This window comes from Pelophylax lessonae (assembly GCF_965119305.1).
Source record: "Pelophylax lessonae genome assembly, chromosome: 10".
NCBI lineage: Eukaryota > Metazoa > Chordata > Amphibia > Anura > Ranidae > Pelophylax > Pelophylax lessonae.
The window spans coordinates 89,489,759-89,515,650 of record NC_138777.1 but is presented as its reverse complement, the minus strand read 5'-3'; the positions used below and the strand labels follow the sequence as shown (position 1 = coordinate 89,515,650).

The following is a 25,892-nucleotide window of genomic DNA, read 5'->3' as shown; positions in this document are numbered from 1 at the left end:
GTCATCACAGCTCTGGCCACTCACAGAGTCGGAGCCTGCGAACCCAGAAGAAACGCTGGGGGAACATGTCAGCCCCCTCAGCGGTGACTTTGTTCTAAGGTAGGTATTTCATAATGTGCTAGTATGTGATGCATACTAACACATTATGCCATTGTCTTGCAGTTTTTTTTTTTTTCTTCAGGGTATACAACTGCTTTAAAAGCCTTTGAAGACATCATACTTGAGCCTTAAAAGCTATTCAGTCTACTGTAAAAGTGCCTCTGCAAAGCAAAGAGTTATGACACGTTCTGTAAATAATTAAACAAACACTATAACATAATGGCCAACTTCCATAATGTATAATGAGAAAAGAAAATGGGGAGAACCCCCACAAAAAGAATCGGATTGTATAGGCCATGGAGAGAAACGGACACAATTATATAATAAAATTAACAAAATGTATTGAAGCATTGAAGACAGCACAATATTGCTATATATAATATAGCCAGAACTGGAGGACCCCACTATCATAGTACTATCTACCTTTTTGTAAACCCACATGCCATTTTAATGGGGCTTTTATCTGGCTATATTATATATATAGAAATATTGTGCTGTTTTCTATGTTTCAATAAATTTAGTTCATTTTTATTATATAAATTGTGTACGCTTTTCTTACTAGTCTATACAATCTGATTCTTTTTGTGGGGGTTCTCCCCATTTTCTTTTCTCACTTTCTGTATATGATGGTAATCTTTCTAAAGATCATAATACTCATTCTGATTTTATCCTGGGTATTCCTTGAATATCCTTATTTGCCACCTGCCCTGGTCTTTTTCCTGGTCCGTGAATAAGATAAGATGGTTTGTCTGGTCCCTGACTAAAGCTCTGCCCTACATTTTGATACTACTTCTTCTCATCTGTTTCCTAAGTGTCAGAAACTACTAGTATGGCCTACCTGAAGGACAGAACCTGGAAGTTTGAGCTGTCCCTGTGGTGGGCAATTATAAAGACAGGGCAAGCCTGATGTAGCACCCTCCTAGGTAGGTGCTAGGAAAACCCATAAGGGGGGCCCTGCCTGTGTTCCCAGGTGTGCCTGTTGAGCTTGGGGAGTCTCCCCACTGTGTCCAAGGAGGGCTCTTATTGGGCAGTGGAGGAAACCTGACCAATAGCACCCCAGGCTTGTATCTATCCCAGAGGGCAGAATCTGCTGCAATGCATCCTGGGATGGGGTATAAGTCTGAGGGGAGCACATGACAGGGTGTCTTTGGCGGGAAGCAGAGTCCCAGGAGGAGGGTGATAGCTGTCTCTCCTCCTGTCAGCGCTAGAGAAGGTGTGCTTGGCGGTCGGCCTAGAGGACAGAAGAGACCGAGTGGAGCTGCTGGGGCAGAAGTTTCGAGGAAAGCAGTCTCGTGAGTACTGTAAACTGCCCAGGGGTCTGCCTAGGATAGGGGACCACTCCAGAAGGTCAGAGGTATCCAGGAGCCAGCTAACAAGTAGAGAGGGCTTGGAAAGGGGGGTGCCAGGGATTAAGCCCTGAAGATAAGTGTGTGTGAAAGAGGGTGTCGGTGCAGACCCTGAAGTGTTAAGCAATGCAGCAGTCTTACAAGTAGCTACCTCAGTGAAGAGGGGTAAAGGAAGCTTTAATTAGGACTTTGTGTCACATGAAAGTGTCAGAAGTCAGTTCAGCATTAACAGACAGCAAGTCAGTGTTAACCAGCGTCATCCGGCGTTGACCGGGATCTAGCCAACGTCAAGTCAGCGCCAACGGGCGTTTTTCAGTTGTCCCACTCAACTTGTGTATAGTTGAGCCAGAGGAGTATCCCACTCATCTCTTCTCCCATCCAAGATCAAAAATAAATACAAAAAAGCCCAAAGATACTGGACTGTTCCTTGTCTCACTGCTCACACTTGGAGAACATGCTTTAACCACTTAGGCCCCGGGGGATTTGGCTGCTCAAAGACCAGGCCCTATTTTGCAATTCGGCATTGCATGCATTTAATGGACAATTGCACGGTTGTGCGACACTGTACCCAAACGAAATTGACGTCCTTTTTTTCCAACAAACAGAGCTTTCTTTTGATGGTATTTGATCACCTGTGCGATTTTTATTTTTTGCGCTATAAACAAAAAAAGAGCAACAATTCTGAAAAAATAACAATATTTTTCACATCTTTTTATATGAAATTCTCAAAAAAAAATGTCAAAATCTAAATTTTTTAACATTTTAGGCCAATTTGTTTTCTGCTACATATTTTTGATAAAACAAAATCGCAATAAGCGTATTTTGATTGGTTTGCGCAAAAGTTATTGCGTTTACTAACTACGGAAAAGATTTATGTAATTTTTATTGTTTTTTTTTAGTAATGGCGGTGATCTGCGATTTTTTTTTTTTTGCGGGACTGCGACATTGTGGCGGACAGATTGGACCCCTGACTGACATTTTTGGGAATACCAGTGACATTACTACAGTAATCAGTGCTATAAATATGCACTGTTACTGTAAAAATGACACTGGCAGGGAAGGGGTTAACTTTATTGGTGATCAGTGGGTTAAATATATCCCTAGGGGCGTGATTCTAACTGTGGGGGGGCGTGGCTTGTGATGTAACCACAGAGACATACGATCCTACATAGCAGGATCGTATAGTCTCTGTACTTACACCAGGGAGAATGACAGACGGCTGTGTTTACATTAGCCGTCTGCCTTTCTCCCTCACCAGCGGGAGATCGCAAGTGGCCGGCAGACATCGGAGCCGCCGGTCACATGCGCGGGGGATGCCTGTGGACGAGCGGGGGGTGGGAGCGCCTCCGGCGGCGCGCGCTAGCCCCCTACAGGCTCCTGGGCGAGCGACATAGTACTACTTTGCTTTGCCCAGGAACGGCTGACTGCCGCAGTAAATGTACTTGCGGCAGTCGGCAAGTGGTTAATGGGCTGTTGATACTAGCGGTAACCCAGGAGGACCCACATCCAGCAAAATGGCTGGGAATCCTGCTACACTTATACAGTACCTGGTGCCTCAGAGTAAGCCTACCTATGCCACTGGTGACATGGTGGGTTCAGCATTATCCTTGACACAGTCAGGCTTGTCTGGGCCATAGAGATTAACCAGATGTATTTTCTTTCTTCGCACAAAAGTGATTCATCTAGTTTTGGTATATGGAAAGTTCAAAAGGTATTTACCACATCAACTAAAATGTCCACTTTATAATTTTGTAATGCTGAGCTGTTGTAACTGAACAATAACTGTTGTAACTGAATAATAACTTCTACAATTGGAAACTGGCACCAGACTATTCCAAGTAATTATTCAAGCTGTGTTTAAAAAAATGTAAACTTTAAGCAAACTCCAACCACATTATGTCAGCACAAAAAGAATGGGTGAATACATACAAACTTGCAAATGCAAATATAGCAAATAAAAAAATGTATAAAGAGAATTGGGATAAATTAAAGCTACCCATAAATCATACTTAAAAAACGTTGCCCTGAATCATTTCTGGTCTGCAAACAAAGGATGTAGTTTATTTTAAATATTACAAAGCATTGGGGCATTCACATGTGTAATTATCACAGAGTGCACCATAAATCTAACCTTACCTTCTTTCAGAAAAAGTAATAAAACTGGCTACTAAATTCACAGTAACAGCCTTGAAACAGAAGGATTTTATGCCCCTAATAGCAACATTCAGAGTGATAGTAAGCGCTAGATCTGCATTGTTCAAAAAATATAAATATGTGATCACGACCTGTCATCCTTTATGCTTTCCACTAGGGATGCACCGATAACAATACCGGTACCAATACCAAGCATTTGCACAAATATGGGTTCTCACGCAAATGTTCCAGATACCAAAACCAATACTTTGTGGTGCGATTTGCCTCAATACAAAATGAATGGGTGCAAATTGCAGTGCAAAGAATTGCATGCGGTTTGAACAGGAAAGCGGTGTGATAACTGTCTGAATCACACGATTTCCCCCACTGCTCCATGTGTGAGTGTGTTATAGAAAGGGAAAAGTGCCGTCTAGTGGTCTAGCGGGCAGTTAGAAAATAATTCACTGTACATTTCTGGTATCCTAGCACGTGAGTTCTAACATTTTTTTTAAACTGCCCACTAGATGGCACTTTTCCCTTAACACACACACACAGGAGCATGTGTTTTGGAACAGGAATCGCACCGCCTTCCTGTTCAAATCGCATGCAATTCTTTGCACCATTTTTTTGGTATTGGCGTAAATCGCACCGCAAAGTTTTGGTATGGCAAGTACTTGACTGAAAATATCGGCACTTGTACTGTCTGATAAAAAAACAGTATCGGTGCAACCCTAATTTCCACAGATGATGGAAACTGTAATGGGGCAAAGTATATATTAAATATGCAATGCTAACCTTTGCATTTAGGCCTAATCATTTCCTCCCGGATCAATACTTTCAGTTGTTTAACCTTTTAGAAACATATTTGAATTTTGTAGGGATACTATTAGCACTGATGATGGATCCACCAGTTTTTATTCCAACTCTATAACATTCTGGTCCAATTTGTACACCGATAGCTTTTGCTACTGTATAATTTTCCATTTACCCATTTATCTTTCTTGTCTGTTTTGGAAGCTTTCTTACATACAAAAATGTTTTTATTCAAATTCCCCCCCCCCTAATATTTCTAAGCAGTGGGTGCCACATCTGAACATTTATTATGATCACTTGTTTACTGCATGTGTTACAAAACTGCAAAGTGGTGAATGTTTATTCACCTTCAGCTAGCCAGTTTGCCCAATGATGGCTATGGTTTGAGCTGTCACTGGACAGCTTGGATCACAGGCAAAGTGTGCAGAGCCAATCTGAGTGACTCTGTACCTTCTGATTGCTGACATGACCAATGTAAAAAGTGTACTGGTTACATCTTAGAGCTCTCTCTTCAGTCATAACAGAGGAAAAGGAGGAAGTGAATATTTTATCAATGAAAAAATAAATAAATAAAGAGGTCAGTGGCAACAGACAAATTGTGAGGGAAATTGAACTGATTGTGGAATTGTTTTATGAACCTTTTTACTCCCTCCCTCTCCTGTACATCTCATCTCCAGCCTGTTTCTAAGTGATCTGTATATTAACTCCTTCACCTCACTTATCCTGCACAATAGCTCCTCATCTCTATCTTCCCATTGCATGTGACCTGTATATTAACCCCATCAAGTCCTCCTCCCTCTGTGTGAACTTAGGTGGGTATCTACTTTCCAAAAGTGAGTAATATTGGGGGTTTTCGACTGTCTTGGTAATTTTATTTGATATGTTTTAAAACAGAAATGGAAATTTTCATTTCATAATTGTTGTTCTTTTTTCCTTTATATATTAAAAAAAATCTAGTGGTAAATAAATACCACCAAGAGAAACTTCTATCAGTCTCAAACAAAAAAAATAATCCATTTTGGTACAGTGTTGAGCTGCAAACTAAAAATTGGCTAATAATAAAAAGGATATTATAGGTTTGTACTCAAATGGTTAAACACATTGAGAGGAAATTTTCGAAACGGAATCAGCCAGAATCTGAAGCAGCTGTGCGTGATAACCAATCAGCATCTATCTTCCATTTTCAAAGCTTAACTGAACAAGCTGAAGATAGAAGCTGATTGGTTGCTATCCACAGCTGCTCCACATTCTACTGCTCTACTTCTGATGGGTTCTCTTTATTGTGGTTGACAATCTGGCCTCTATAGCAATCATATACAGGAAGTTTACTTTTGTAAAACTTACTATCTGCCCAAATCCTTCCTAAAGCCTACTGAGGCAAGATCAATAGGCATCTCCACACAGCTAGTCTGGTGCTTTTTTCATCTATTCTATGGCAATGATATTGGTATGCTCCTCTCAGGTGGCTCAGACATATCATGCAGCCAAGATTGGTCACAAGTTGGATTGCATATGGCACACAGAATAGAGACGGGGAGGTTCATTTACTAAAGGCAAATATATTGTGCACTGCAAGTGCAGTTGCTCGAGATCTGAAGGGAGGCTCTGAAATGATTTGAAGCTCTGCTAGTTTCTATCATCCAATCATGTACAAAAAAAAGACTCGGTCATTTGGTCCAGCATCACAATGGTCAAATCAATAAAATGCAAGCCAAACAAAGCTACTTTCAATCCATGCCATATACCAACACCAAATAGTGCAAAAGGCCATTAGCAATAGTAGGTATCCTGTCAGACAACACAGCCAGGGATCTGTGTAATATCCACCCAAACTGAAAATCCTACATTAAATAAGGGTCCTTTCACACGAGCAATCCGATCAGATCCGCCTGTCAGTTTTTTAGGCGGATCTGATCGGATCCCCTATGCATCCCTATGGGGCAGCGGATGTCAGCGGACACATGTCCGCTGACACCCGCTGATATCTGATTACGATCCTGTCTGTGAAATCCGGACGGATGGAAACCCTATTTTCCATCCGTCCAGGGGATCGGATAGCTGTTCTCCAACCTTTAGTCAGAAAGAAAGTAAGTTTACAATAAGTGGAAACACTCTGGCCTCAATTTTTGAAGGGTTGCTCAGCACAGATTTTTTTAGAGGAGCATTTCAAATGTTGTCCTGCAAATTAACTGCTTGCCAACCATATACTGTAAATATACGGTGGCAAGGCGGCTATCCTGCTCTGGATCATGTACCTAGTGCGTGAACCGACACTTCCAAGTTTAGGGCGCGCACCCCTCGCCAGCCTGCTCCCGCTGTGATTAGACACAGAGGGAGCTGATTGGTGGGTACGGCAGACTCTAAGTCCGTCGGCACCCGCCGATGCTTCAATACACTGACAGAACGGCAGTCTACAGAAGACATGGATCGTGTGTCTCTGCTAAGCAGGGGCACCAATCCATACCTTCTCCTAGTACAAATCCCTTCCCCACAGTAGTAAAGCACATATCAGGCACACATTTAACCTTTTGAACGCCCCTGATGTTAAACCCTTCCTTGCCATTGTCATTAGTATAGCGACAGTGATTATTTTTTAGCACTGATCACTGTATTGGTGTCACTGGTACTCAAAAAGTATCAGTTTGCTGCAATATCGCAGTAAGTCGCCTCCATTACTAGTAAAAAAATAAAATTAAATACAAAATTTCCATAGATTGTAGGCACTATAACTTTTGCGCAAACCAATTAATATATGCTTATTGGGATTTTGGTTATCAAAAGTATGTAGCAGGACACATATTGGCCTAAATTTATGAAGAAAATTGATTTTTTTAAATTTTATTATTGGATATGTTTCATAGCAGAAAGTAAAAAATACAGGTTTTCTTTCAAAATTGTCGGTCTTTTTTTGTTTATAGCACAAAAAATAAGAACAGCAGAGGTGATCAAATACCACCAAAAGAAAGCTCTAATTGTGGGAATAAAAAGGACACAGCGCCGCACGAACGCGCAATTGTCAATGAGAGTAACACAGTGCCATATCGCAAAAAATGGCCTGGTCATGAAGGGGGTAAACCTTCCAGAGCTGAAGTGGTTAAACATGAAATGTTGCTGATTGCTGCAGGTTACAATCCCATTTTTAATATAGTTTCTTTTCTTCTAGTGTTCATAGATCAGACACAAACCTTTTCTTTAAACCTTTTTCGATAAATGAATTCCTATTATATGTGTTACAAATAATACACACATCTGAAAGTTGGCTTACCTCTGTACATGCCAAAGTATCCTTCTGAGCGTATTGTTTTAATAAGGCAGTCTGACCTGAAAATAAACCACCAATTGTTATTAGCTGTACATTGTTAAATCATGGTATTTTATATATGTTACTTGCAAAAGTAAATGGGAACTCCTGCATGCTACATGTCGCATTTTGATCAAGAAACATTTTATCTGATTTGTGTGGTATGAGTGCACCAATTCCCATTAAACTGTGCACTGAGCCGGTGTCTTGTTTTCTAGTTTAAAGAAGCAATTCCAACAATAATTGAAACCAATCTACTAATCATAGCTACTAATTCTATCAAGTAAATAACAGTTTTTAGATCAGAAAGTTCACGTAATGTACTTTATTTAATCAGAGTTTGGTGTAATCCCCTGCAGAATAAGCATGCACAGTGCCATAATGGGTTGGTAGGAGGTCTGCAGGAGTTAACTTTCCCATGCCTATACTGTAAAATCTTTGTTTCCAATAACACTAATCATATTAAAATAGTCCATAGTAGGACGAAATCGAAATAGTCTCTGTGAGAAACTTTTGGTATTGTCATTTTGTACATCATTCTTTGTGTGTGTGAGGACCAGCAGAGGTGTGTTCCAACATCAACAGCAGCAGTGTTCCAGGATCACCTGAATGCAGCCAAAGTGAATAGGGTAGACTGGTGCAGAACAATCATTTTTAGAAATGTATAGTAGAGAGGATTTCAGGATGAGGAAGAGAGAAGACATTGGGGTAAAATAACCAGAGTTCTGCCTTAAAGCGGAGTTCCAGCCACAAAATCAACATAATCGATTTTGGGCCATCCGCTTGCTCTTGGTCACCTGAAAAACAAATGGATATTTACGATTTTTTTTTTTGTTTACTTACCTTGTTATTGAAGAAAAATATACTCGCCTTTCTTCCACTTCCTCCCTCTGCGGCCGCGGCCCGCACCGTCACTTCCTTTTTGCATTGATTCCTGGGAGCTGAACGTTATCGCTCCCAGGAATCAATGCGCCTGCACCGGCCCCGCTCGTCACTTCCGGTACAGGCACCTCATTCCCTGCTAAACAGCTTCTGGGCATGCCCAGAAGCTGTGGAGGGATGACGCGCCCGCACCGGAAGTGACAAGCGAGGCCGGTGCAGGCGCATTCTGGGAGAGGAGGACACGGAAGAGGATGCAGAAGAGGACGTACTGGCTTCAGCTGCCCACATCCGAGATGGCAGCGCTGGAGAAGAAATTTTCAAGGTAAGTATTTCTTCTAAAAGGTAAGTGCAACCTGGGACAGTACAGAGGCTATCCATTTTTGAATGTACTAGCCCTGACTGTCCCGGGGGTATTTTTAGCTCAAATTGACCCCCGAGGCCGGAACTCCGCTTTCATTTTACAACTGCAGCATACCTTGTAAGGCTGCATTTACACTGCAGCACCCATGGTAACTCACAAGTGTAGGTGTGAATAGGCCTATAGTGTTTCCCTTTGTCTTTCACATTTAAACCTTGAAATTTAAACTTAAATTGCTGGAGAGTTTTTTTTTTTTTTCTTTTTGGGAGGGTGCATGTGATCGCCACCGGACCAGCACTGCCCAAACAAGTTTTGTGTTACTTTAAATGGTTTGTTTGGGCCAAGGCAGGCCAAAAAAAAAAACATTTCAATTACAAAGAAATGTGGCTGCTGTCAGCACTGTGTAAAATGAATGTAGCATCAGTTACATGCAGTATATAGTGCTGTGTTGCGGGAGCAGTATGGTGAAACGTATGGGTAAAGTGCTGCTCAGCCATTTACAGAAAGCCTTTTATTTTTATGAATGAATACAATGCTTCCTTTGAATGGCTAAGGTGGAGATGCGGGCGAACAATGTCGTAATCTCCGATTAAGCCAATCAGAGAAGGTCTTGTATTCATTCATAAAAATACAAGGCTTCATGTGAATGGCTCAGCAGTGCTCAGCCCGACTCCATTTTGTTCCAGGAATTTGATGGGAAGTTCCCATACCACTACTGGAACACAACACTTTATACCAGGGATTCCCAAACTACGGCCCTCTAGTTGTTCAGGAACTACAATTCCCATCATTCCTAGTCATGTATTTATCAGATAAGATTTACAGAATTAAAAGATTTTGTTTAACCACACTAATGCAACATGATTTCCCTGCAGAGCAGAGTTCGCCCTCCTGTGTGTCGGACCACTTTACCTTACCAGGGCCAAAAGTATTGGGATGCCTTCCTTTACACACACATTAACTTTGATGGCATCCCAGTCTTATTCTGTAGGGTTCATGCTTGAGTTGGTCCACCCTTTGAAGCTATAACAGCGTCATCTCTTCAGTGAAGGCTGTCCACAAGGTTTAGGAATGTGTCTATGGAAATGTTTGACCATTCTTCCAGGAGCACATTTGTGAGGTCAGGCACTGATGTGGACAAAAAGACCTGACTCGTAGTCTCCACTCTAATTCATCCCAAAGAAGTTAGATTGGGTTGAGTGCAGGCCAGTCAAGTTCCTTCATCCAAAAATTGCTCATCCACGTCTTTATGGACCTTGCTTTGTGCACTGGTCCAAATCATTTGGTGGGGGGGGGGGGGGTTGTTTTGTAGGGGTTGGGCTTGGTCCCTTAGTTCCAGTGAAGGGAACTCTTAAGGCGTCAGCATAACAAGACATTTTGGACAATTTCATGCTCCAAAATTTGTGGGAACAATATGGGGATCGCCCCTTTCTGTTTCAACAAACAGGGTCCATAAAGACATGAATGAGCGAGTTTGGGGTGGGGGAACTTGACTGGCCTGCACAATCCTGACCCCAACCCGATAGAACATCCTTGGGATAAATTAGAGCGGAAACTGCGAGCCAGGCCTTCTGTTCCACATCAGTGACTGACCTCACAAATGGGCTAATGGAAGAATGGTCAAACATTCCCCATAGACACATTTATAAACCTTGTGGACAGCCTTCCCAGAAGAGTTGAAGCTGTTGTAGCTGCAAAGGGTGGGCCAACTCAATATTGAACCCTACGGACTAAGACTGGGATGCCATTAAAGTACATGTGCGTGTAAAGGCAGGCGCCCCAATACTTTTGGTGATATAGTGTAAGTGATTGGTTAAACCAGAAAAACTCATACTCTTTCTGTAGCTGAATTTATGTTGGGAATCATATAGATCATGCTACATGAGGAAGTGGAGGACAGGATATAGGAAACGATGGAGAAGTATTCTGCTACTTGGTACCCTTGGTTCACACACTTCCTGCCTTCTGGAACTGACGTTTGCCTGTTGAACCCTTTGGTACGGTCTGAGTGCGGCCTTGCACCAGCCCCTTCTTTCCCCATTCACACTCTCTCCCTCAGCACCTATCGTATTCTCCATTACTCAAACCCCCCCTCCCTTTCTGTTTGCAGCTCCACGACCATCCCCCAGTGGACATAAACTGATTAGCCAACGAAACCTGTTTCCTCTTGTTCAGTTTAATTCATCTTGACATTAATGACTTGTACTTTTGTTTTCTTTGACCCGTCCTTTCGCAGGTCAGATTGTGTTATCTTTATAAACTGTGATCTGTTTTCACTATTGTTACCAGTCTGGATGACATAGTGTTTGCAGTGAATTGTAAAATAAATCCCAATAAAAATGAATGAACAATAAAAGATTTTGTCTGCTTGCCAAATGTATAATATTCAAAATACTAATTACAACATACAAAGCCATCCACAGAACTGCCCGGAGCTACATCACTAATCTCATCCCAACAAATCACCCAATCATCCTCTCTGCTCCTCCCAAGGCCTTCTGCTCTGTAGCTCCCTTGCCACCTCCTCCTACACTCACCTCCAGGACTTCTCCAGAATCTCTCCCATTCTCTAGAGCTCCTTACTCCAATCTGTCTGGTTATCTCCTACCTTTTCTACCTTTAGGTGATCTCTGAAAATTCATCTATTCTCTCCACCTAAAAAAACTTACTTTGACCATCTCAATCAGCCAATCCTATTTGTACTATTTACCCCTCCCTTTTAGACTGTAAGCTCTAAAAACAGGACCCTCCTAATCCTTTTGTATGGAACTGTGTTGTAACTGTACGGCATCTCATTATATTGTAAAGTGCTGTGCAAACTGTTGGCATTAAATTAATCCTGTATTATAATATTATTACAAATAATTTGGCATACTCACTATCCTTAGAAAGACCATATTTTAACTAATCTGCCCATAATGTAATAAATAGGACAAAAATGTATTTGGGTATTATTTAGTTATTAACAACTAGGGATGATCGAACTTTTGAAAAGTTTGGTTCTACCAGAACACCCGAACTTCCCAAAAGTTCGGTTCGGATTCCAGAACCCCATTGAAATCAATGAGACCCGAACTTCTGGAATCAAAAAACACAATTTTGAAGCCCTAAAACCCAATAAATGCCCCTAAAAAGTGCCTAGGGTTCTGGGTCATGCCCCAGGGACTATTTTTCACACAAAAAAAAAGTTCTTAAAAATTGTCATTATTGAAAAAAAAAAAGAGATTTCTTTGGATTTAGTGTCGGGGGTCTAAAAAGTGTACCTGTGAAGTTTCAGCTCTGTAGCATGTCCAGAACCAGAAAAAAAAGATAATTTTTCTTAGAATGTTTAGTAGCTCAGGGATGGGGTTCCGCTCCTTTCACACCTGGGCGTTTTTGTTGCAGGTGTTTATTGGGCATTTTTTGGGCGTCTTTGGAGGCAGGCATGACATCTGAACTTCTGTATAGGGGTATATATATACACACACACATATATATACTGTATATATATATATATATATATATATATATATATATATATATATATATATATATATATATATATATATACACATACACACATATAGATGTGAAAGGAGCGGAACCCTATCCCTGCGCTACTGAAATAATTTCAGTAGCGCAGAGATGGGGTTCCGCTCCTTTCACACCTATATGTGTGTATGTGTATATATATATATACATATATATATATATATATATTTATATATACATATATATATATATATATATATATATATATGTGTGTATATATACCCCTATACAGAAGTTCAGATGTCATGCCTGCCTCCAAAGACGCCCAAAAAATGCCCAATAAACGCCTGCAACAAAAACGCCCAGGTGTGAAAGGAGCGGAGCCCCATCCCTGCGCTACTGAAATTCTAAGAAAAATTATCTTTTTTTTCTGGCGGTCACCCTGACATGGAAGAGTTCGGTCACCCTGGCATAGCAGAGTCAGTTCACCCTAAACTACGGTCACCCTGACACTTAACACTTTCCCTACAGAAACTAGATTATTGAATCTAACTTCAGTGGTATATAGTACCCTAACTACACTGCATATTCCTTTCCTCACACTAATAATTGCAAAATGACACTGGAGCAGCAGAAGTAACAGAAATGCTTCCACTCTATTGCACAGCCTCTCTATTACAGTGCTATGTTATATACTGGGGGGCGTATGGGGGCGTATTCACTCCCTATTGGCCTCTGGACCCCCTAGTCACTCCAATCTGCTTTTACTGATGTTTCTGGGCCAATCACGGGCTTTTAAAGCCCAGTTCCTCTCCCATTGCATTTTGGGCGGTTCTGTTGGCCGAATTCCGAACTTTTACCGCAAAGAGTTCGGAATTTGGCCGAATTTCGAACAGCCAATGTTCGGGTCGAACCGATGGTCGACCCGAACCGTTCGATCATCCCTATTAACAACAAGCTATTAATAACTATAGCACAGGGGTGTCCAATCTTTTGACCTACTTGGGCCACATTGGAAGAAGAGGAATTGTCTTGGGCCACACATAGAATATACTAACAATAGGGATAGCTGATGAGCAGAAAAAGTCGGGCTGACCACAAGCTAAAGTGGAAGTAAGGTCCACTTTTTAACTTGTACCTACAGGTAAGCCTATAATAAGGCTTACCTGTATGTACAGGGAATATCTCCTAAACTTACACTGTTTAGGAGATATTCATACGGGATGCAGCCGGTGATGTCACCAGTGCATGCACTCTGAAGGGACAGCATACCTGTGCTGTACTTTCAGAGCTCCTGTGCACGGGAATGACATCATCGCGGCCCCGACCATTCCTGCAGCTGGAGCCTGCAAATCCGGAAAGTAGACCAGGTGAAGATGGAAGCACCAAGGAGCTGTGACAGCACTGCACTAGAGAGCCCCGTGTGCAGGTAAGTCTGTCATAATGTACTAGCACATTATGGCATAACGCTGTAGGGGACCAGATTTTTTATTTTTTGGGGGCAGTTTTCTACTGCTTTAACAAATACTGATGTAAATAATGTACCTATCTGAGTAATAAAACTTAATTTTTTGTAATATTTTTTCATTATAAATGTAGCATCCTCCTAGTTAGGTGCTAGATTAAAAGCATGTTATGCTCCATCTGCTTATCAGGGGAGCCTGATCTATTAGGTTGCCTGTTGCATGTTCCCATGTGTGATTCACTGGTCTGAGGGAGTGTCCCCCTGCATCCAATAAGGGAGCCTGTTGGACAGTGGAGGAAACCTGGCCAGTGACACATTGGCTTTTGTGGGAGTCCCAGTGGGAGGGGACATGTGACAGGGCGTCTTTGGTGGGTAGCAGAGTCCCAGGAGGAGGTGGATTGCTGTCACTCCTCCTGTTTCATTAGGAAGGTGGTCATAGGCAGTCGGCCTAGTGAACCAGGAGTGGAGCTGAGCTGCAGAGGATCCTGTAAAGCTGATAGTGGAGCTGCTGGCATAGTCTTCCAGGAAAAACAGTGTCCGTGAGTACCAGGGGACTTGCCAAAGGGTCTGCCCAGGAAAGGGGCCACTCCAGTGAAGTCAGAGGATAAAGGGTCAGCTCACACAGTGTGTCAGAGTAAAGGGGGTGCTGCGTAAAACCCTGAAGAGTAGGGAAAAAGGGGGTGCCAAGTAGGACCCTGAAGAGTGATTCACAGTACAGTGCAGTTGGCTTAATTCTACTTCACTTTAGTGGCATGGTGAAGCAGCGGCCTTGCTGCATCCATCTATAATCAGAAGTCCCAGTAATTGTGCATAGTTTGTTCAGTTGGAGTATCCCACTCATCCCTTCTCCTATCCCAGTTCTCAAATAAAACAACAATAAAAACCAAAACCCCTGGACTGTTTTCTGACTGAGCCAAGCACTTAGAATATGCTAAATCATCAAGTTGTTGCTATAGGTAACCCAGGGGAACCCGTAACCAGCAGCTCCCACGGGAGTAGTGCTACATAATATTAAAATAGGGCAACATAAAACTAGTGTCATATTTGACACTGTTTTAAAAAAACAAAAGCATCAATATTTGGTTCGATTGATGTACCTTCGTAGAAAGCGCTGTGCAAACTGTTGGCGCCATAAAAACTCTGTATAGTAATAAAAGTAGAAATTCTTAAGGTGCTCATCAGATAGTTTGGTTCTAAATTTGCCCTTCCTGTGCTTCATCCTTGAAAATAGTTGCTTACAAATATAGGCGCTATAGGCGCTATACGAAAAATTAATAATAATGAACAGGATGAAGGCGTGATTGTGAAGAGCAGTGCATTTTTTGGGGGAAGATAAAACTTATAAAAGTTCAGTAAAGAGACACTTTCAAATGTTTCTCTTGCATGTGTTCGAAAAGTTTAAATGCATTTTAACAAACATTTTTTTTAAAAAAATCAAAATTTCAAAAATTCTAGTACGACAGAGGCTTTTATTTTGTTATTTGTTGTTTCTGATCATGCGCAGTCTTTCGTATCTGCTATTTCTCGTTAGAAAATCATATGAAAATGGTACATATTAAACGAAAATCATTTGTTCTCTTCCCATACAAGAAAAACTTTGGCATTTGTCCCTTCGGAAATTTTCGTTCGGAATGTCAGAATCGGCCGTTGAAAGTTGCGTACACACTATCAGAAAATCATACGATTGTTCCTCGGATGAAAATGTTCGCCCAATTTTCTTATAGTGTGTATGGGCCATAACATCGCTTGTGTTAGTACTGCGATGTACCAGTTTTTTACTTTACATGTGTACTAAATTTTACTCAGCTGCAGGAAGTGTCAGTGAACTAACCAGGGTGAGCACCCTGGTAGTTCATTAACTACTACAAGACGTCTGCCACAGTGGTAGATGGGACATGTAGCTTATTCATTCACAGATCTCTGCGAATAAATGATGCGGCTGTATGGGTGGAGACCCGCACAGCTGTACTATGGGTGTGTGGGGAGAGGATCCCCTTGTCACAAGGGGGGATTGAGAAGTGCAAGGCTACTGCATTAGTAATTTGTTGCATGGTACACCCTGAATATGGGTGTAACATGTAACATGTTACTAAAGGTGAATTTATCCTTTAAAGATTGAGCAAAACATATGAATTCTGCTTGTTTCATGCCAGTATATTAAGAGAATAAAGCAAAAATAAGCTCCAAAGCAGCCCTGTTAAGGCAACAAAAAATTATAAAAAAAAAGGGGCCCTGCCAAAGAAAAGCACTTATACTGTACTCACCTCTCCGGTGACTTGTGCCCCCACCTCTGATCCATTCCAGCCCTGCAGTCTCCATCAGGGTCTTTGGCATTCCACATTTCACTGCTAAGATGTGTAGTGGCATGGTATTGTAATTTCAAAAGTAAGTTCTAATCTTTTGAAATCTGCAGCCATTATTAAAATATTACTACTTGATCCTGCCATGAAAGTAATCATCCAGTTAGGGTTTACATCTACATACTGTAAGTACATACTGATTAGATTACTTACATTAAGCTGACCTCTTTTACATGCACATTCATAAAAACACTGTAAAGACTATACATTCTTTTTAACATATAAATCCAGCATATCCCCACTGAATTTACTCCTGACATACAGTAATTGTTGTTGCTGGTAAGTCAGGAAATTGAATAAGCTCAATGATCCAGCCTAAGAGCCATATTTGTTATCATGTTCCTATGCAAACTCAGCATCAGATGTTTTGTGTGGTTTCAGCATCATATGACTTCTTCCAATCCTCAAGGACGTAATGGAGGTTAAAGTCTGGGAGAGGTAGGAAAACACTGAGGTTTCCCAGCCTCTCCACCCATTTCAAGATCAACTAGATTTTAGAATTGAAAACAAAGCCATTTACATAGATGGCCTTTTCTAAGTTGTGACATAATGCTACATATGCAGGACAGTAACGATAACTAACAAAATCAAAGAAGTCTTATTAGATAACTTTCAGGACTTCTATGTCACAGAGAAAGGTCATGTTTTAGCCAAACATATTCATCTCCTTATGCCTTTATGAAATTACAGCATGGAAAGTCCCTGATCAGCAGCTGCAATATAAGGTATCAGAAAAGGGAAAAAGCACATCATTTGACACACATGGATGATTTTTTTTTTTTTTTTTTTTGCTGCTACAATCCTGCTACTCAGCATTTTTATGGTTAAAGTGTAAAATCATATATTCATTTCCATTTTGTATTTGAAATATTTCTACCTCACTCCTATTAATCTTTTTTTTTTTCAAACTCTTTTTTGTTTAATTTTGCATCAAAGCATGTACATACTATTTCATAATAATAATTCCATAATAATTCTTCTTACATACACCATTCACTACAACTTAATACAGTATCTCCCCCTCGCCACCCGTTTTACCTGGCGATTTAACCTGCACCATCGCACTGCAGACACTTTAATATTAAGGGGATGATTTTTGTTGTGCTGTATCCTGGCATTTGAAGTAGTGGCAGTTTGGGGGAAGAGGGATGGTAAAAACACAGCTCCCCCCTTTTTTTTTTTTTAACAAACCTCAACTGCAAACATAAGCTAGGCTTTCATTTTATGACTCTTTTTATGAGCAAAACATATTGTTTAAAGGGAACTCTAAGCTGGTGGGTGCTGATATTTAGAATGCAATTTTAGGAGCAAGAACACGTTTTTTTTAATATCAATATTCAAAAAATGAATGGTGCAAGACAGCAAAAAAACTTTAGCAACTTTTCTACTTACATGCTGGTGTACATTCGTTGGCCATTTTGTTGGTTCTGTAGACGAGTCTTCGCCAAGTCAATGGGAAAGACACAAGTTACACCAATCAGTCCAGCTATTCCTCCATTTATCAGCTTGGCAGGCAAACTGCAGATAGAATAGTGACAGAGTGACAGAGTGAAATGCAATCTAACCGCTAATGTCTCTTAATCTAATGTCCTGTTAATAAGAGAAGAGTGGCAGAGAGAGAGCCCTATATTTTTTTAGCCATTGGGATAGAGTAAGACAGAGGGACTCCATCAAATACAAATATGAGCTAAGAAGTAAAGTACGACTCTAGACAATAAATTCATCCAATTAATTAAAATCAAGTAAAAAATAATTACCTGTATATGTAAATACAATAAGTATCTACTGTATATCTGAATATATATATTTATATTGGCTTACCAAAATCCCCTGTTCTGTATTTAGACATGGAGATGGAGTCTACAGGAACTTCCAGAAAACACCACTATATTTAGTCTCATGTGCTGTGTGGTAAGTCCCGGCACTATGGCAGACTCCGATGTTGACTAATTGAGTGGATAATGCATGCCTTGCTGCCTTCTAAAGGATTGGCGACATCCGAAAATATTGCAGATAAAAGAAAAAAGGGAGGGCGTTTAGGCCTAGCGCAGAACTTTACCCCAGAAAGGATCGCAAAATGTCTACCATCATATCCATCCAACTTCCAAGGTTGCTCAGATTTGGACAACATGAAACATATATGGTGGACCTGTCCCAAGGTCCAGAGGTTATGGATTAGGGTATACACATTGGTCAATGCAGTTCTTCATGTGAATTTAAGGAAAGATCCATGGGAATGACTTTTACATAAAGCTATCGCTGATGTTACCCCTCAGGAACGCACTCTTAGTTGCTCTAAATACTCATATTTGTATAGTGATGAAGCAAACCATAGAGCGGTCCAGGAAAACACCACTTCTTAGTTCATTAATGAAAGATTGACGGCGATCGTTGAGGACAAGTATGACAAATTCCAATGCCATCTCAATTCACCTCCCGATTTCTACAATTGTGAAGATCTAAGTGGTCCAGCCTTAAACCCCTGGGGTCCCCGATTCCCTCCTTTTCTAATCCCCTTCCCTCTTCCTCTCCTTTTCTCTTTTTCTTTCTTCTTTGTTTCTGGTCTCTATGTGCTTTCTTCCTATTTTGTTGAGCTCCAGTAGGCTCTGACTGAACACTGAATGCCATGGCTGTTTTTTTTTTACACCAGGCCTCCTGCTCATATCTGCCATTTAGATGACAGAGGCGTTAGGACATCAGAGTTATGGATTGTATGATATTGTTTTCGATTGGCAGGAGGTTGTCTTCTTGACACTTTTTGCGAACAAAGAACCTCTATGTTTTAGAATTTCAACTTGCTCTTATGAATTTATGCTCTGCAAGTCTTATTTTATTCATGTTTGTTTATAGTATAAGGCTGTTGCCACTCTTGCTTTGTATTTTGGGAACATTATTCACATAAGATGTATTGATATTTTATGGCTACTCTTGTTTTTATACTGTTTTTTTTTTTCTTCTTATCTTTCTTATTGTATTGGGAAAATCTCAATAAAATTTCAGTAAAAAAATGATTGCTTATCATAAAAGTCCTCTGCTTAGGTCCATGTAGAGATGTTCACATCACATGAGATTAGCTTAATTGGTTAACGTGTTTTGTGGTTTCCCTCTTCCTCAGAGCTTAAAGACTATGTCTATTTTACCTACTTATATACACTAGACTAACTCAATGATAACCACCCAGGTGGTGTGTATGTCCAGCCCTCTGCAGTGGGCGTAGATCAATAGTCTACAAATAGCATCTGGTCCCCACATCAGTGGGGTATGCAATGTAAAAATTGCTTAAACACCATATACAAAATATATACAAAAAAGTTATATTTACATAATGGGCAATACACATACAGGAGCGGAGAGCACAGGGATGACCTCATGAGTGTTTGGATGTTTCTTCATTCTTCATTTAGTAGGCTGGGGGTGGATGGGTGAGTAATAAAGAATACATTTAGCAGCAATTTGTTTTCCCATTAGTTGTCTTTTAGATAAGTGAGAATAATTAAATGTAATGCTAGGGATGGTGGGGGAGTTTAACTCTGCACAAGGAGGATCCTTGCAATTACAAGGATGGACTAGGATGGATTACAAGGACTATGATGGATTACAAGGACTAGGATAAATTTACAGTATGGTGGAAAATAACACTGACAGCCTAAGATTTTTTTTTTGTCTGGAGTTCCACTTTATTCTGTCCCCTTTTTTTTAACACATATTATGTAGTAATGTACTCATTGCATTAGTAAGTCTGTTTGAATAATAAAAACTCCTTAGTCATTAAGTACATAGTCGCTGCAGGGAACTAAATTTCTAGTATGCAGCAAGGCAAAGCTTCCAAATGCTTTGGTGAACAGGTATACAAGCTTATTTTCTCCCATTGTATTATATACATGATTATTGCTACCGGAAAGTTAGCATCTGAAATATAGGTATCATCTAGTGCCATTGGGACAGATAGTGAGGAGAGAGACCCTCAACAGGAATACAGAGTTGCAAATCATGTCCTGTATTTAAGACTGTCTATGACCATATTACCGGTAATAAGATTTCTCAACACTTCCTGTTCCAGTGACCAGGCAGAAATAAAAATCTGCCAAAGATGTCAATCCTTCGCACTCAAAAAAATAAAAAAAGTTTTATTGTATGACAAAGCTTTACACTTTCAATAACTCTCAGAGGCCAAAAAGAACATTTCTGGTTGGCTCCCTTTTTGAGAACCCTGTGGCAATGCTTCTAAACTTAACCCCTATGTCTAGTAAGAAATACCGTAAGTCACTACTAAAGAATTTACTGAATGACACTAGGGCCTGCATCCTCAGTATATGGAAAAGCCAATCTCCCCCTACCATCTTATATAGTTACATAGTAGTAGTTGAGGTTGAATAAAGACATCAGTCCATCCAGTCAGTGGTGTATTTAGGTTTTGTGCTGCCCTAGGCCAGACTAAACTTGGGCATCCCTAATTTAAATATGACCCCCCCCCCCCTTCCTGTAAAGGCCACACCCTTTCCTGTTTATGACCCGCCCTGTCATCTGTAAACCACAGACCACAACCACAGTCTATCAGTGCCCATCAGTGCAGCCTCATCAGTTCCCATAAGTTCATCTTCATCAATGCCCATCAGTGCAGCCTTATCAGTGCTCATCAGTGCAGTCTCATTACTGCCTATCAGTGTAGCCTCCTCAGTGCAGCATATCAGTGTGGCCTCATCAGTGCAGCATATCAGTGTGGCCTCATCAGTGGCCATCAGTACAGCCCCATCAGTGGCCACCAGTGCAGCCTCTCAGTGCCCATTAGTGCAGCCTATCAGTGCATCATATCAGTGCCCATCAGTGCTGCCTTATCAGTGCAGCCCTATCAGTGCAGCTCATCAGTCCTGCCTCATCAGTGGCCATCAGTGCAGTCTATCAGTGCCCATCAGTGCAACATATCAGTGCCCATGAGGGCAGCATATCAGTGCAGCCCCATCAGCTTTTTTTCTGCCCCCCCCCCTGCAAAGTGCTGCCCTTGGCCTGGGCCTGGGCCTTGTTGGCCTAGGCCAAGATACAGCACTGCATCCAGTTCAACCTGTACAGGTGTGTGTGTGTGTCAGTGGCCTGATCATTTCCCATAACCCTGAATGTTGTGATCTGTGAGATGCACATCCAAGAGTCTTTTAAAAGTAGCCATACTCCCCGCAGCTACCACCAATTGTGGAAGAGAGTTCCACATTCTCACCGCCCTTACAGTGAAGAACCCCTTACGCAGCTTAAGGTTAAACTGCCTCTCCTCTAATCTCATCGTGTGGCCACGTGTGTTCTTGCACTCCTTGAGACTAAATTGTTTTTTATCTATGCTGGGATCGCCATTGAGGTATTTGTAAATTGCTATCATGTCCCCTCTCAGGTGTCTCCTCTCCAAGGAGAATAAATTAAGTGCTTGTAATCGCTCCTCATAATTAAGGTCCTCCAATCCCCTTATTAGATTAGTTGCCCTTCTTTGGACTCTTTCCAATTCCAGCACATCCTTTCTGAGGATTGACGACCAGAACTGGACAGAATACTCCAGGTGTGGCCGGACCAGGGTTTTATAAAGTGGCAGGATTATAGCTTTATCTCTGGAATATATCCCCTTCCTTATGCATGCTAATATTCTGCCGGCTTTGACAGCTGCAGCTTGACATTGCATGCTATAACTTAGTCTATCTTCAACTAGAATCCCCAAATCCTTCTCCATTTTGGATTCCCCCAGAGGTCCCCCCCCCCCCCAGAGCATGATTTGCATTTATGTTTTTTGCCCCCAAGTGTAATACCTTACACTTCTCTACATTAAATCTCATTTGCCACGTAGTTGCCCACGCTGTTATTTTGTTCAGGTCATTCTGTAAGATGTCTATATCTTGATGAGAAGTTATTGCCCTGCATATCTTTGTGTCATCCGCAAAAACTGAGATTAAACTACTGATTCCATCCTCCATGTTGTTGATGAATAAATTGAACAAAATTGGACCCAGGACTGAGCCCTGGGGGACCCCACTTACCACTCCAGACCAGTCTGAGTACACGTTATTTATCACCACCCTTTGGACACACCCATGTAACCAGTTTTCTATCCAAGAACAAACCTTGAGGTAGATGCCTGCAGACCTTAGTTTGTAGATTAAGCATTTGTGGGGAACTGTGTCGAATGCCTTAGCAAAATTCAGATACACCACATTCACAGGTCTCCCCCTATCTAGCTCACAGCTCACCTCCTCGTAAAATGTTAACAGATTGGTTTGGCAAGAACGTCCTTTTGTGAACCCGTGCTGATTACTGTTGATGATACTGTTGTCCTTAGCAAATGCTTGGATATAGTCCCTTATCAACCCTTCCAATAATTTACATACAATTGATCTCAGGCTGACCGGTCTATAGTTTTCCCGGAATATCCCTCCTCCCTTTTTTGAATATTGGTATCACATTAGCTTTCCTCCACTCACCTGGTATAGTCCCTGTCAATATACTGTCTGTGAAGATGGGTGAAATCAGGGAAAGGCTGGATAAACTCAACACAAACAAATCACCAGGCCCGGATGGCGTACATCCGAGAGTACTCAAGGAACTCAGTAAGGTTATATCCAGACCACTGTTCCTGATCTTTGCTGACAGTATTAGGACAGGAGATGTACCAGGGGATTGGAAGAAAGCTAAAGTGATTCCGATATTCAAAAAGGGCCAGAGGCATATCCCGGGAAATTATAGGCCTGTCAGTTTGACATCAATAGTATGTAAACTTCTGGAGGGGATGATAAGGGACTATATCGTAGAGTTTGCTAAAGACAACAACATCATCAGCAGTAATCAGCACGGGTTTACAAATGGGCGTTCTTGTCAAACCAATCTATTAACATTCTACGAGGAGGTGAGCTGTGAGCTAGATAGGGGGAGACCAGTGGATGTGGTGTACTTGGATTTCGCTAAGGCGTTTGATACAGTTCCCCACAAGCGCTTAATTTATAAAATAAGGTCTGCAGGTATCGACAGCAGGGTTTGCTCTTGGATACGGAATTGGCTTAAAGGGCGTGTCCAAAGAGTGGTAATAAACAGAGCATACTCAGACTGGTCTGAGGTAGTAAGCGGGGTGCCCCAGGGCTCAGTCCTGGGACCAACCTTGTTCAATTTATTCATAAACAACATTGAGGTCGGGATCAGTAGTTCGATATCAGTTTTTGCAGATGACACAAAATTGGCCAGAGCAATAACTGCACAGCATGAAGCAGATATCCTACAGAATGACCTGGACAAAATTACAGAGTGGGCAACGACATGGCAAATGAGGTTTAACGTGGAGAAGTGTAAGGTTTTGCACTTGGGGACTAAAAACATAAAAGCACAATACATGTTAGGAGGGGAACCCTTGGGGGAATCAAAAATGGAGAAGGATCTGGGAGTCTTGGTTGATGATAGATTAGGCAACAGCATGCAATGTCAAGCGGCAGCTGCCAAAGCCAGCAGAATATTAGCATGCATAAAGAAAGGGATGTATTCCAGAGATAAGACTATAATCCTTCCACTTTATAAAACTCTGGTCCGACCGCATATGGAGTATTCTGTCCAGTTCTGGTCGCCAGTCCTCAGGAGGGATGTGTTGGAGCTGGAGAGAGTCCAGAGAAGGGCAACTAAACTAATTAGGGGATTGGAGGACCTTGACTATGAAGAGCGTCTACAATCGCTCGATTTATTCTCCCTGGAGAAGAGACGTCTGAGGGGGGACATGATAGCAATTTATAAATATCTTAATGGGGATCCCAGCTTAGAAAAAAAGCTGTTCATTCGAAGGGATTGCATGAGGACTCGAGGGCATACAATGCGATTAGAGGAGAAGCGTTTTAACCTCAGGCAACGTGGGGGGTTCTTTACTGTTAGGGCTACAAGATTGTGGAATTCTCTACCACAAGAGGTGGTTTCTGCGGGTAGTATGGTGGCTTTCAAAAGACTCTTAGACTTACATCTCAAGGATCAGAACATTCAGGGGTATGTGAGATGATTACAGCCACACACACACCTACACAGGTTGAACTGGATGGACTATTGTCTTTATTCAACCTCACCTACTATGTAACTATGTAACTATGTAACTATGTAACTAAGATTAGAGTACCCTCGGGTGCAAGCCATCCGGTTTGGGTGATTTATTAGTGTTAATGTTATCAAGTCTTTTCCTTGATTTAGCCCTCTGATAGCCACTGCGGCAAGTCTTGTGATGTTGTGTTAACCAGACAGTCCTGGTCTGTATTCCCCTCCTTTTTGTGTGTAAAATCTCTCAATGGTTCACTAGGGTAAAGGATATTGAACACATGGAGCACTTGACTGCTGCTGTTAGAAATAAAAGTGAGGAGGACAATGTGCGATGGCTTCACTGGGACATGTTTTACTAGTCAAATGAATACTTATCAATATCCTGCTAACATTTACTGCATTGGATTCGATCTAAGGTCCTGTCACTCCAACTGTGGACCCTCACCCCTTCCATTCGCCCCATCATTCTGTTTTTTCTTCCCCCCCCCAAACATTTCTTTTCATCTCTTCTCTTTTCTCAGCTCCCCTTTTCCCAGACACCCTATGGTGCTTCTCTCCCACTTTTTCTAAAAAAAATAAAAAAGTTTTCGGTGTGCGTTGACTTCGTGGGTATGACCACATGGAGGCCATGTGTACAGATTCTGATTCTTGTACTCCTGAACTTGTTTTTTTTCTCACTAGCCGCTACCTCAAGATGTATATTGATAGGATTAAATGAGGCTCCATACCTTTTATCCCAATGATTGTTCTAACTAGGGATAGACCGATATGTTTTTTTCAGGCCGATACCGATATTTTGGTCACAACGTATCAGTATCGGCCGATATGGGCTGATATTTTGTACATTTAAAGTTTTGAAAAATAAAGACATTTTTTGACACAAATCTGGTACTGAACATGTTCATTTTTGTTTAATGTCTAATGGCTGGCTGGCACCCTGTGGTGGGTGGCTGGCTGGCTGGCACCCTGTGGTGGGTGGCTGACTGGCACCCTGTGGTGGGTGGCTGGCTGGCACCCTGTGGTAGGTGGGTGGCTGACACAGGGGCTGTGGGTGGCTGGCTGGTACAGTGCCTGTGGCTGGCTGGTATAGGGCATGTGGGTGGCTGGCGGTCTGGCACCCTGTCTGTGAGTGGCTGGCTGTCCGGCACCCTGTGGTGGGTGGCTGGCTGTCTGGCACCCTGTGGTGGGTGGCTGGCACCCTGTGGTGGGTGGGTGGGTGGTTGGCACAGGGGCTGTGGGTGGCTGGCTGGTACAGGACCTGTGGGTGGCTGGCTGGCTGGTACAGTGCCTGTGGCTGGCTGGAACAGGGCCTGTGGGTGGCTGGCTGGCTGGTACAGGGACTGTGGGTGGCTGGCTTGCTAGTACAGTGCCTGTGGCTGGCTGGCTGGTACAGGGCCTGTGGATATGGGTGGCTGGCTGGCACCGGGCTGCTGTGGGTGGGTGTATGGCTGTGATACACTCCCGCGAGACTAGTCCCGACTCCAGGCGAGGCTGTCCAAGGTGAGGGAGGCGGCCTAAGAAGGCAGAATGACGTCACAAAAATATCGTCAATATCAGCCAGTTCTGGGGCCAATACTGATATATCGGGGAAAGTGCATATCGGCCCTTGATATATTGGCCTTGCCGATAATTG

The 25,892-nt window shown here is 41.9% G+C and overlaps 1 protein-coding gene across 1 annotated transcript in view; it reads right to left on the bottom strand.

Moving 5' to 3' along the window:
• SLC25A22 (solute carrier family 25 member 22) overlaps positions 1-25,892 on the bottom strand; it is a 166,664-nt gene that overhangs the window by 66,458 nt on the left and 74,314 nt on the right. The window contains exons 3-4 of the mRNA XM_082269931.1: positions 17,621-17,746; positions 7,657-7,712 (exon numbers count right to left, since the gene is read on the bottom strand). Of these exons, the coding sequence (XP_082126057.1) occupies positions 7,657-7,712; positions 17,621-17,746 (182 nt within the window). The remainder of the gene's footprint in view (positions 1-7,656; positions 7,713-17,620; positions 17,747-25,892) is intronic.